Raw genomic sequence first — 13860 nt, 5'->3', positions numbered from 1 at the left:
CCAGCCTCCACCTCCTTGCATGGGGATTGAGCGGCGACAGTTGACCGCTTTCAACCTTAGTCCCGAAGTCTGTAATGTAATCTTGGCAGCCAGGCGTTCCTCCACTAAAACGGTATATGTCTATAGATAGAACAAATTTGTGGCTTGGTACACAGCAAAGGCTTTGGACCCCCTTTCTGTCACTTTATCAGAGGTTCTCCTCTTCATTCTTTCTGTGGCCCGGCAGGGCTCTGCTCTAGGCATCCTCAAAGGCTATCTTTCGGCCTTACTTCGGCTTCCTGATCAGCCTTCTCTTTTCAAGTCCCCTATTGTAAATAGATTTCTTAAGGGCATTACTCACCTCTTATCCAGTATTGAGGTAACTTTCATAGATTCACATGCCTGAATCATTCCCCGTCGTCGTAGTGGGAGTCCCACGGTACATAAATAACAAAGTAGTAAATAGTATATCTCCACAGGCTATTATGGTGGCAACCATATACTCTATAGCCTATTAGTCTCCTTATACAAAAAGGACCAAACTAAAAACCTAGCCAATCAGCAGCCAGCACCCTCTAGAACCTTCCCAAGAGAGTCCCTCAGATTATCACCGTACTTCGTTGTGTAAGAGAGTCTCCCTGAGCTCCGCTCAGGTTCTTCAGTTTTCTCAGATAAGTCTAATTTAGATTTCTTTCAGAAGAATGTCTGATAAAAAAGAATTATTTAGAGCTTGTAAATCCTGTGGGAAGAAGAGAGTGCATGTGGACGATGCACACAAGGATTGTATTTATTGTTTCTATCCCAGCCATGAGACAAAACAATTTAAGATATGCCGCCCCTTCTCAACCACAACCCTGAGGGATAGAGATGGAAGACTTCTAATATGGCTAAAAAAGAAGCAGTCTGCTTCCTCTGATGTGGATAGCGACATGTCCTCTGTCACACAAGAGGCCCAGGTTGCCTGAGGTTCAACCTGAAGAGAGAAAGAAGCATTTTAAAGTCTCTCATTTGACCAAGGAATCTCTTAAACAGTAGAAACAGCCCAAGGTCTCCTCAGAGATTGGATCCCTTTAGTCTTCAGGATCGTCAAAGAAAAAAACAGTCATCTAGCCATTCCAGAGGTAAAACTAGCCCAAAAACTTCTACAGCGTCAAGTTCACCATCGACGCCTGTGTCTACTTCAACGACGACTACTGTGACTCTCTCGTCGTCAAAATCGTCGACGGCGTTAACTACATAGACGGTAAGTATAAAAGGATCCATACTGTCGACGTTGCCTTTATCGTTGACGGCTACACCGTTGACGAGAGAAGACCTCATCGTCGACGAAGCCATCGTCGACAAAGACATTGACGATGACACCACCTTCAATGATGAAACAGCAGACGACGAAACCACAGTCGACGGCGACACCGTCGTCGACAGAAACTGTTCCATTAATGGCAATCCCACTGGCTGTTGCAATACCGTTGACTATGACTGGGTTACCGTCGACTACATCCCCGTCGACGACAAGAATTTCTCCGTCGATGACGGCACCAACATAAAAAAATCCAGTTTTGTATGCAGGTCCTTCAACTCCGTTCCAGCAATCTGCTCAAATCCAATTCAGGAAACCAAAGATTTCTCCGCTACCTCCCAGCCATCTTTTAATATAGAGGATACGGATGAGGACGAAGGCAGTTTGGAACGGCACATAGTCCTTCTGAGCTTAACGTTAAGTATCAAGAGGAGGACGATGACTATGGTGATGAGGAGCAGTATTACCAGCATTATCTGGCCCCTCATGCTCAGTGTCAACAATACAAGTATTTTGAGCAGCCTGGACAACAGTCTGCACACTTTCCTCTGGCATTAATACTACATCTTCAGAATATGTTGGCGGATTACAAAAGAAGGTTTCCTCCTCAAGAGGATAATGTTGTAACTCCTCCACCTCTGCTGGTAGCTCCTCAAACACTGCTACCTCCACCTCCTGCCACTCCTGTCTTGGCACCATGTTCCATGACTCCTCTTCCTCGCAGAGAAGACCCTACTACATCTGAAGAGGAGCAGGAAGAAGGAAAGATACCAGGCCCTCTTCCACCCACTGATGAGGGGGATGACTACATACCACCAACGCCATACCCGCCAGCTCATCGTCCTTCAGACTCGCCTCAGGAGGATATCGGAAAATTTCACAATATTTTGGACAGAGCCACTAGTAGATTTCCTCTTCCAACAATCGTACATCTATCGAACTGTTTCCTCTGATTTTAAAGGCCAAGCAAGAAAGACAGGCAGATCAATACCTGTAATTGATCATATTTGGCAGGAAGGAATCAAAGTCATGAAGGCGCCAGCTTCTGTGGTTCATGTGCTACCAAGGTTGGCCGAAAAATAAAGAGCCCCGGAGGACTCTCCAGCGTGTCTAATGAGTCGGCCCAAGCCTGACTGTGATTTCTCAGGCAGCCCAGAGACTATCAAAAAAATCAGTCTACTCCTATCACTTCTCCACCAGACAAGAAGGGTTGGCGCCTTGATTCAATTGGAAAGAGATTTTCATCAATGGCAGCAGTTTCAGTTAGGGCTGCTAACGCTCTTGCCATTTTGACCGTTATGATAGGCAAATGTGGTCTGATATAGGTACGATGAGGGATATAATTCCGGAATACAGTAAAGAGGAATTTATTAAAATACTCACAGAAGGAGAAAGAGCAGAGTCAGAAATAACTGACATTGCTATGGACATTGCCACGACTGGTTTCCGGCAGTTAGCTGTTGCTGCCGTTTTGAGGCGACAAGTGTGGTTAAAAGCAACAAATATCCGCCCTGAAGTTCAGACCAAAATTTTGGATATGGCCTGTGATGGCGACAGCCTATTTGGCAGCCATATTGATGAGGCGCTTACTGCCATTGAAGAAGATACTGATACTGCTAAGCCGCTTGGAACCCTTCGGTACCACAAGGTGCCCTTTCGGGGAGCTCGAGGTAGGGGTTTCTGAAATTATCGGGGGACTTACCAGCGTTCACAGTCATACCAGACCTACCAGCCACAAGATCGACAAGGATATCAGCAGCAATCCTACCGCCAAGCGACTACAGCTGGTTTCTCTTGGCAAGTCTCCAGACGAAAGCCAGGATCTCAAGGCCTTGACTCCGGCCGCAAGCAATGATTGCAACAGGGTACCAGCTGCTTTTCCTTTCCCCCTGAATGGTGCGAAAATCTCCAAACCTATCAACCAGTGGTGCGACATCAGACAAGTGGGCCCTGGATCTCATCTCTTATGGCCACACTTTGGAATTCATTCAAATACCTCCCAATGCCCCTCCCAGTGGATTGCACCCCCCTCGTCTTCACTTACTCAAAAGGGAAGCAAGGATCATGCTTCAAAAAGGGGCGTCCCTTTTTCTCAGAGAAGGAAAGGCTTCTACTCCCGCTTCTTTCTCATTCGCAAAAAGTCGGGAGAGTGGAGCCCTATCCTAGACCTCAGGAAATTGAACAAATTCCTAAAGAGTCAAACATTCAGGATGGTCACACTTTCAGACATCCTACGATGCCTCAACGGTGGCGATTTCATGACTTCATTGGATCTCGAGGATGCATACTTTCATGACCCTATTCATCCGAAGCACAGGAAATTCTTACGGTTCACAGTGGCTGGTACCCACTATCAATTCCGAGTCATTCCATTTGGCCTCAAATCGGCTCCACGGACTTTCCCAATTTTTTTTAGCTCCAGTGGCAGCAGCCCTGTGAATCAAAGGTCATCAGGTATTCCCTTACCTGGACGACTGGCTGCTAAAGACACCATCTTCTCGCCTAGTGAAAAAGGCAACCGACGATTCCCTCACTCTTTTTCACAAATTGGGCCTCTCAATCAATTGCCAAAAATCTTCGATCCTACCGAACCGTATAATGACATTTCTGGGTGCCAGATTGGACACCATCTACAACAAAGCCTTTCTTTCCCAGGAAAGACAACAAAGGGTGCAAGCATTAGCACTCAAACTGTCCAGAAAAAAGTGCATTTCTGTGAGAGCGTACAAATCTCTACTGGGAGTGCTCTCTTCGGCAATAGATCTCTTGTCGCTGACTCGCTTGCACATGAGGCCTCTTCAAGAGGAACTACAACGTCAATAGATTCAAACCAAAGGTTCATTCGACAACGTGGTCAACGTCACTCCTCGGATAAAAGAGGCTTTACGGTGGTGGACTCAGAAATCACATCTGTCCCAGGGCCAGTCTTTTCTTCCAGTCATTCCAGATTACATAGTAACAACAGATGCTTCTATGGAAGGCTGGTGAGGACACTTACAGGACCTGCAAGTGCAAGGGAAGTGGCCCTTGGCTCAGCGACAAATGCACATAAACAGATTGGAATTGAAAGCCAATTTCCTCTCTCTTCAGGCTTTCCTTCCTCGAATACAGGGGTCGTCGGTGTCGATCCGAACGTACAACACCACTAGCATGTTTTATATCAACAAACAAGGAGGCACAAAATCCCTGACTCTGTCACAGGACGCCCAGCAGTTATGGAACTGGCTGACGCTCCACTGAATTTCCTTGACAGCGGAACATGTCCCAGGTCTCCGGAACACCTTAGCGGATGCTTTGAGCAGAACGAACGACAGCTGACACGAGTGGGAGCTGGAACAAGAACAACTGGAAAAGATATTTGCAATCTGGGGAAAGCCAGCGCTGGACCTGTTTGCGACCCAGATCAACTCCAAATGCTGATTCTTCGCAAGAAGATTCCCTCTCCCAAACTCTCGGGGGAATGCTCATTTGATGCGCTGGTCGGGGATCTATGCATACGCTTTTCCCCCCATTCCTCTGATACCCAGGGTCCTCGTGAAGATGAAATGGGAACACTGTCTCGTTCTGCTGATAGCCCCCAGGTGGCCCAGACAACACTGGTACACGGAACTCCTCCTGTCGGAAGCTCAGCCCATCCGCCTATCGCCAACACCCAACGCTGTTGACCAAGAACAAAGGCCAAGTATGTCACCTGGAGCCAGCTTCTCTGCAACTGCATGCGTGGCTCCTGAATTCTTTGAATTTAAAAATGTGAACATTGCGCAAGACTGCAAGGACATTATTGGCAAGTCTAGGGCTGACAGCACCAATAAAACTGGCTTAAGTGGAAGCGTTTTTGTTTATGGTGCAAGCGCAATGAAGTACATCCCTTTCTCTATACTTCAGAAGAAGTCCTACCTTATTTGCTCTCTTCAGCAAAGTCTGGTCTTTCACACTCGTCTGTTAGAGTTCATCTGGCTACTATATCAAGATACAGGCAATCGCCACATACTCCATCTTTAAGGTCCTCAAGAGTCGTAAAGCAATTCATGAAAGGACTGTTTAGAGTTTTCCCACCCATCTGAGCCCCACCCCCGGAATGACAACTTAATGTGGTGTTATCTCAATTGCTAAAAGAGCCATTTGAGACCATTCACAAGGCAGAATTGAAGTGCTTAACCAGAAGGGTTAGTGAAATACAGGCTTTTACCATATCCCATACTTTCTTGCACTTCACTGATCAAATGGTAATTCTGAGGACAAACCCTAAGTTCATCCCAAAAGTTCCTTTGCAATTCCATTTGAACGAGCCAGTCATTATGAGAACTTTCTTCCCGAACCCTTCAACGCCTGTGGAAAGAGCACTCCACACTCTAGACCTGAAGAAATGTCTTAAATTTTATTTACAAAAGGACTAAAGACATACGGAAATCAAATCAGTTATTCATAGCTTATGGTCAAAGCTGTCAGGGCACTGTAGTCTCTAAAGCTACCATAGCTAGGTGGATAGCGAGCGCAATACAATTTTGCCATGACAAAGCTGGCAAGTAATTATCAAGGACTGTGAGAGCGCACTCCACTAGAGCAGTTTCAGCATCAACTGCTCTATTTGCTGGAGTGCCACTTGAAAAAATCTGCAGAGCTGCGACGTGGAAAACGACGCACACGTTTACGCAGCATTACTGCCTGGAGTCATCACAACGTGCGGACGCATCCGTGGGACAGGCAGTATTAAAGGAACCTATTTTGTTAAGGTAAGCCTCTTTCAAGAGAGGTTCATTAGCTGATGTTTTGGATGCAGTATATGTTTCTTAAATATATCTATGCATATTTGTTTTTCCTTTCCTTGTTAATACTGCAAATATTCTATGCACTGTTTCATGTTCAAACCATTGATCTACAGATTAATGTTGCATTTAGGATTATTTTAGCACTACCCACCGTCCACAAAGGTGCTTTTTTGACGAACATATATATGTATGCATTTTATGCATATACATGCATATGTTTACATATATGTGTGTGTATATATATATATATATATATATGTGTGTGTATATATATTATCTACTGGCGGTCGCCAGTAGATAGTTATAGTTGGGATCGTGTTTCCATAGGAAATCCGCAACATTCTATTTGGAATAACTTTGGCGCCGATTGACGAATCCTCGCGAAATTTTCAAAATAGGTTGGGTGCTCCGCTCCTTCCCTGTAAGTCTCGGGGGGGGATTCGTCAAGCGGGGGCTGAGAAAAAGGGGGGTCCCAAAACGCGTTTTCCCCATGCATTTTTCCATAGGACCTTTAGTCCAAGCTACAGCCCGAACGGCTGAACAGAATTACTTGAAATTTGGCAGAGAGGTAGTCCTCAGGTCAGGGATGTGCCTTTTGCAGGTCTGGTGTAAATCTGTTCAGTATTTCCTGAGAAAATAGCATTTAAAAGCATATATATATATCTATAAGCGCGCACCGTGCGCGTACGGTAAAACTTACCGTACGCTGCCGTGCGCGAGCGCGATTCTGATTGGTTGTTAGATCTTAGTAAACATTCGAATCGGTCGAAACCAGGAAGTGTCGGCCGCCATTTTGTCTCTCGCAGTCTGAGGGGGTGAAAAACAAAGGTGGAGAACGTGAAAAGGGGGCAGGGTGGACAGTTCCTGACCCCCTAGCCTTTGTCAGGGGGTCCCAGAAGGACCCCCAAGGGCCAAAAATTCAGAAAAATTCCGCGAACTGCGTAATGTGGGTGCGCGGGGCGCGATGCGCACCGTGCGCGTACGGTAAGCGCACGGTGAAAAACCTTAAAAAAAAAATACATAACTTAGCATTTAAAAAAACGTACAAATTCACTGAAAAAACCATAGGTTTCGCACACGTTATAGTTAGGAATTAGCATTTAAAAAACCTTGCAAATTCACTTAAAAAAACCATAGGTTTCACACATGTTATAGTTAGCTGGACATTTCACTCGTGAAAAACCATTGAAATTCCCCCGTTATAGTTAGTGCAGGCAACTATAACTCACGCGACCGCAATCCTCTGCTGATGACGTGAGATATTACATCACTGATGACATGTCTTTCTGAAAAAAAAATATTTGTAATATATGTATAGCTAAAAATTAATGGAAGAAGACATGGGTAAATAAGTGTCTAAATACAGTGATGTAATATCTGACGTCATCAGCAGAGGATTGCGGTCGCGTGAGTTATAGTTGCCTGCACTAACTATAACGGGGGAATTTCAATGGTTTTTCACGAGTGAAATGTCCAGCTAACTATAACATGTGTGAAACCTATGGTTTTTTAAGTCAATTTGCAAGGATTTTTAAATGCTAATTCCTAACTATAACGTGTGTGAAACCTATGGTTTTTTGAGTAAATATATATATATATATATACTGAAAAAACCATAGGTTTCAGGGGCGTTATAGTTAGCTGGACATTTCCCTCGTACAAAACCCTAGAAATTCCCCCGTTATAGTTAGTTCAGCTAACTATAACTATAACTCGCGCCCCCGCAATGCACTGCTGATGACGTCACATATTACATCACTCATGACATGGTCAGTGACATCACTGATGACATCACTGATGACATCTGAAATGACATCACTGATGACATCACTGATGACGTCATCCATGTGATAAATTAGTGCATCTTCTCACACCCTTTTTCCATTCTCAAAACCATAGATACTCCAATACCTACATACCCACTCATTGACTCTTAGATCTACACACACATCCACTCACTCACCTGTACAGTCACTCATACTTACAGTCACTCAGTACAGGACTATCATATGCATTTCTACACCTACATAGACACTCACACACCACCAATCATCCATAGAGGTACTCTCACACCTAGTCAGTCATGCTAATAATTAATCACACTCCCATTTACTCACCTATGCAGTTATACACACACAAGTTCACTTACTCATAAAAATAGTACTACATTCTTACGCTCTTATACAATCACTGATACAAGCACATACTCATCCATACAGCCACTCTAACAATCACACTCACATATACCCACTTATATACTCTTACACACATATATACTGCCTTTCACATATGTACTCACACATGTACCACTGAGATATACATTGAATCACTAACACACCCATGCATACACTCACCCAACCATGCATACACTCACCCAACCATTCACTCCATCACAGATGCACTCTTAAAACCATGCACCCATAGAATCACCCACTCACACATGTATGCATAGAGTCACACACACCCCACCCACACAAACACTCAGGCACCCAAACAGATACTCAGACAACCAATCAATAACCCATAGAAACTCTCATATAGCTATTCACAAAACCATGCAGCCGCTTATACGCCAACAGACAGACAGATACAGACATTCACACAGTTTAGTCACTAGTCTGGAGTAAGATATGTTTAATGACTCACTTATAGAGTCAGTCACGCACCTACTAAATCATCCATTCACACACTTATACACCCACTCATTCTTCCATAGGGTTTTCCCTATATATATATTAAACATATTTAAAATTTACAGAAACACACACTCACTGGATGACGTCGGCAAAGATCCTCGTGAAAGTGCTGGCATTACGCTTGTTCACGGTTATTTCATCGTTGGTCCACCCAGATTAATCTGGCTTCATGCCAGGGAGAAGTACGGCCCTCAATATCAGTTGCCTCCACAGCGTGCTCACACGCCTGGAGTGTATAGAGGAAGACGCAGTGGTCCTATCCCTGGATGCCTCTATGGCGTTCGATTCCATCGAATGGCCATATTTTATTCGAGGTACTGAGATGCATGGGCTTTGGTCCAAAATTCATGGGCTGGGTGAAGCGGCTATATACAGATATTCGTGGGCGAGTCAGAGTAATTAACTACACGTCTCGAGTCTTCTCACTGAAAAGAGGCACCAGACAAGGGTGTCCTCTGTCCCCCCTGATCTTCTCCCTAATGTTAGAGCCGCTTGCCTCCTGGGTCAGACGAGATGTCATGGTGGGAGGGTTGAAGTGGGCGGAAGGGCATGATGACCGAATATCGCTCTATGCCGATGACATCTTGCTGTATCTCGCCTCCCCCTGTAGATCCCTACATGGGATATTAAACATATTCACAAACTTCGGAAAATATTCCAGGTATGCTATAAATTGGAACAATCCCCCTGGGATGCAAGGTAGAGGTGACCACGGAGGGTTTTCGATATCTGGGGGTGTTTATAACCCCAGACTCCAAACTTTTTACGACCGAAAGCTGGCTGCTCCTCTTGCCCGATTACGTGCAGATGTTAAACACTGGTGGTCTCTACCCCTGTCTCTAGTGGGTCGGGCGGCTCTTTTCAAGATGCTGGCCCTTCCATGATTCCTCTATATTCTTCAAAACTGTCCACACAAGGTCCCGGATGCATACTTTTCAAGGGTGGAGAGTGAAGTCCGGACGCTCCTGTGGGACAGGGGAGCCCCGCGCATAGCGCTGAACAAGTTAACCAAGGGGTGGTACGACGGAGGCATTGCCCTCCCAGAAGATAGACTCTACTACTGGGCTTCACAACTGGTGGTGGTGAATCATTGGATTTACCGCTCCCCGATTGACCCTGCGTACATGTTGGATAAATACCAAATGGGACGCGCGGGCTTCTTGGGGTCACAGTATTCTAGGGCTCGGAAAGGACAATAACTCTGCCCCACAGCCCACACAGTCGCCATGTGGCACCTGGCAAACTCCCGTCTTGGCTGGTCAAATGTCCTCACCAAAGCCACACCACTGTGGTTTAGTCAAAAGCTGGGACTTTTATGTCACCAACCTAAGTTCGCCAAATGGGATACTATTGGGATCTGTACTATACGAGACCTAGTGCAGAGGGGTGCAATCCTTAAATTCGAAGACTTAAGGAAAAAATATTACATGGCCCAAGGTGAGGTATTTAGATACCTGCAAATCCGACACGCCATCACCACTGCTCTTCTGGATGTGGCGGATTTGCCGGACTCCTCCCCCCTGGAGGACAGACTACTCGACGGGCCGTTGCTCACCAAAGCCATATCAACATATAAAAAGTTATGTAACAATCTACCTGATACATTCTGTAAACTTCAGGAGAAGTGGCAGGTGGACCTCGGGCCTATTGATGATGAAGACTGGCAGGCGGAACTGATGTCCTCCCGGGAGGCCGCCATTACCCTCCGTTACCGGCTTATTCAACTTAAAATCCTACATAGATCCTATCTGACCGGACCAACCCTAACGAGAATTGGCTCAAGAATGAGCTCGCTCTGTCTGTCAACAAGATGCAACCTTTTATCATATGATCTGGGAATGCCCAGGCATACGACAGTTATGGGAGGGGGCCACGGGTCATATTTGTGAAGCCCTGGGAAAGGAACTCACCCTTACACCAAGATTGGGGCTCCTTAACATGTGGGAACAGACGGACCTCACGGAGGTAGAACAACAAATGGAAACACTGGGATATACTCTAGTTAAACGGGAAATTGCACGGCTTTGGGGGGTAGCAGACAGACCTTCACTTAGACTATGGGTTAGAGAATATGATAATTGTATGATTGCCGTAAAAGAAGTGTTGAAAGCACAAGGGTGCCCTAAGAAATGGGACAGAAAGTGGGGCAAGTGGAATGCCTACCGGGGCGACATCTGTGTTTCCCCATCAGTAGAAATGGAATTGCAACGCACTGGAGAGCGACACATGACTTTGCTATGATTGTAATTGATGTTTTCTCCCTAGGATTGCTAATTCGATGTGTAAATAACCGAACTGTCAACTGGATTATGTATGTAACTACGATTAAAGCGAAAACCAATAAAAATATTTTTAAAATAAATACCACCTAGGTAACAATAAACAGTTGTTATTCAACACCACGGTGCCCTAGTGGAACTTGAGCATTACAAATGCATTTTTTATCTTAAATTATGTAAGTAACAGGATGACTGTTCAACATGATGAGTGCTTGTGAATAAGTGTCGTTCCTGTATGTTGGACCAATTCAGTCATCTCTGGATGTGTTACAGCTTGATGGTAGGTGGGACCAGCTTTAAGAAAAGGGATGCTAGACTAGCTTACATTTAGGTTAGAAAGAGTTGGGGACAGGCTAAAGACTTCTGATAACTTTACAGCTATGTTTATGAAGTAGAAATGTAAATGGTGAAATTGCGGGAAGTGAGTAGGCCAGCTGACTATGTTGATTCTCTCAGAATGTGTGACTTCAGATTTCCTTGAAGTATGGATCTAAGGAATATTGAAAGACACGGTGTCGGAGGTGGCAGTCTGTAGAGTACTTTCCTGATGAAGGCATCAGGAGTAAGTGTGCCTTTCAGAGTTTTTTTCCCCCGTGGTGCTTGCTCTAGGATGAAGATTGGTTACAATGACAGAGAGAGAATACAAGCCTCATTGATGTACGTTTTTGTTCCAAGATCAATTAAGATATAAAGAGCATTTGTTTTTTGTGTAGAACACGTTTATCGACTTGTATGTTTTTGCTGCTTTTTAAGAAATGTCCAGATTTCAATTTAGACAAATCAAATAAGTGATAATGTATTATACTGTTGTACTAAGTTTTAAGCTGCAAAAGTTTATTTTTTGCTGCGGGAGGAGATGTAATGCTTGCTATGCTGTAATTGTGTGTTTTTATCTTCATTCAGTTATATGTTTCTCATTTATTTTTGAAGGAATTGGCATTTGATCCTTATGAATCTTATGCGCAAGAAGTGTTGCGTAGTGGCTTCCATGACCATTTTCTCAGTCATTTATCAAAGCCTGGAGCAGCTCTATACTTACAGGTACATTCAGTGTTTTTATTTTAACGTTTAGGAATTATCAGCTTGAAATGAGTCCTCCTAGACAACCTTGTAGAACTGTTTGGTAACTTGGTTCAGTAACTATGGGAGCCTAGTGAAGATTTTTCTCAGTTAGAACATCGTTCAATAAATCCATTTTCAACCTGGAAAGTTTTTATTCTGATATGGACTGGAGAGGATTATGCCTTTCTTTCTTAACTTTATTCAGTAGCAGCCAAAAAAGCTGTCACAAAACTACACTTCCCAATGAATATGACAAAAAACCCAGCAACAGACAACATTTGACCCCCAAATTGCCAATACGCCCAACAGTGCATGCTGAAATAATCAGACTTTACTCGTATACCTTCTTATTTGTCAGTTAGCATAAGGTTCTCCATTATATTTGGAAGATCTACTGGTGCTACTGCTTTTGTTCCATCTCTGAAATCTAAAAATCCTACCAGAACGTTGTCAATTACGTAGCCAACTCATTAGCCACAGCATAAAAAATGCACTTTAATATTAAAAACACATTTTTAGAAAATAACACCACTCCTCATAACAGCTACGTGGGCATTATAACAATACACATTTTCAATCGGAATCCAGTGGGAGGTAATCCTCACCTCTGTCTTGATACAATACAAGCTTTCCTTTACAGTAGGCAGGACATTTTTAATTCTTATGGATTTTCTACCTGCCGGTTCCTCACCTTTTTGAATATCCCCAGGTGCCAGACTGGATCTGGAAACTTTGCAGTAGCTCACCCACACCAGTAGGTGGTACTAGCGCCAGCTCTGCTAGCAGCATTCGTTTAAAGGGCCAGATGTACGACCTGTTTTTGCGTGCGCAAATTGATTTGCAATCCGTTTGCGCAAGCCAAAACCTACATTTTTTTTTTTTTTTTTTTTTAAACTGCCTTATTTAAAAGCGGTCCCAGACATGGAGGTCTGCTGAGCCCAGGGGGCCACCATATCTGGGAGGGCCAGCCATTCTCAATGGGGTTGCAAATTGCGAGTGCCTCATGAATATTGATGAGGCATGCAATTTGCTATCCCATTGAGAATCGCTAAAAGTGTCTCTGACACTGTTGTACATGTCAATTTGGGAGTCACAAATTGCGATTCTCAATTGAGCACAATTTGCGACTCGCAAAATGACATGGTCGTACATCTGTCCCTAGGTCACTGGAGCAATATACTGCCACTGTGGGGCGTTGACTTGGGTTCCTCTTTTTCCATCCACTTTGATGTTTATCCGGAACTGCCGTTTATGACTTCATATTTTCTACAACATTTTCAACTTTGTGCAGTGCTTAGGAGATATCCCCCTCTAATAAATCTGGGTTAAGATTCTTCTGCTCCTGTCATGGCTATATGTCCATATCTGTACGTGACAGGTCTGCTTATGATGCCTGGGGCAAAATCACAATTGGAAGTTCAGCTGAAAATGTGGCCTAAGGTCATCAAGGAGCAGAAGGCTATTTTGTTCTAGGCATATGCGATTAACGTCTTGCCCGAAGCTGTTCACAGTCAGCCTTGATGTCACAATTTTCTCAATTCTCAAGGTCATCAAAGGAAATGATGAGGGAGTATAGAAGAAGAGAAGGGATGACCGCTCGCCTCGATTGCAGTTATTTGACATCACTTCGCCCTAAGAAGCTCCTCTAGCAGTGCAACTGTATCCTTCTGTTCCTTCTCCAGAGTTCCGGTTCCGACCATTTTACTGGTTTTCCAGCCAGCACCTGCTAAGATGATATTCCTGGCTCCAGTACCTACTCTAATATTCCTTGAGTT

At 44.3% G+C, this 13860-nt stretch overlaps 1 protein-coding gene across 1 annotated transcript in view; it reads left to right on the top strand.

Moving 5' to 3' along the window:
• SOS1 (SOS Ras/Rac guanine nucleotide exchange factor 1) overlaps positions 1 to 13860 on the top strand; it is a 556506-nt gene that overhangs the window by 187061 nt on the left and 355585 nt on the right. Inside the window, exon 7 of the mRNA XM_085611592.1 lies at positions 11954 to 12064. Within this exon, the coding sequence (XP_085467718.1) occupies positions 11954 to 12064 (111 nt within the window). The remainder of the gene's footprint in view (positions 1 to 11953; positions 12065 to 13860) is intronic.

Source organism: Triturus cristatus, chromosome 6 (assembly GCF_964204655.1).
Source record: "Triturus cristatus chromosome 6, aTriCri1.1, whole genome shotgun sequence".
NCBI lineage: Eukaryota > Metazoa > Chordata > Amphibia > Caudata > Salamandridae > Triturus > Triturus cristatus.
The sequence above is the reverse complement of the archived record's forward strand: the minus strand, read 5'-3'. Positions and strand labels throughout refer to the sequence as shown.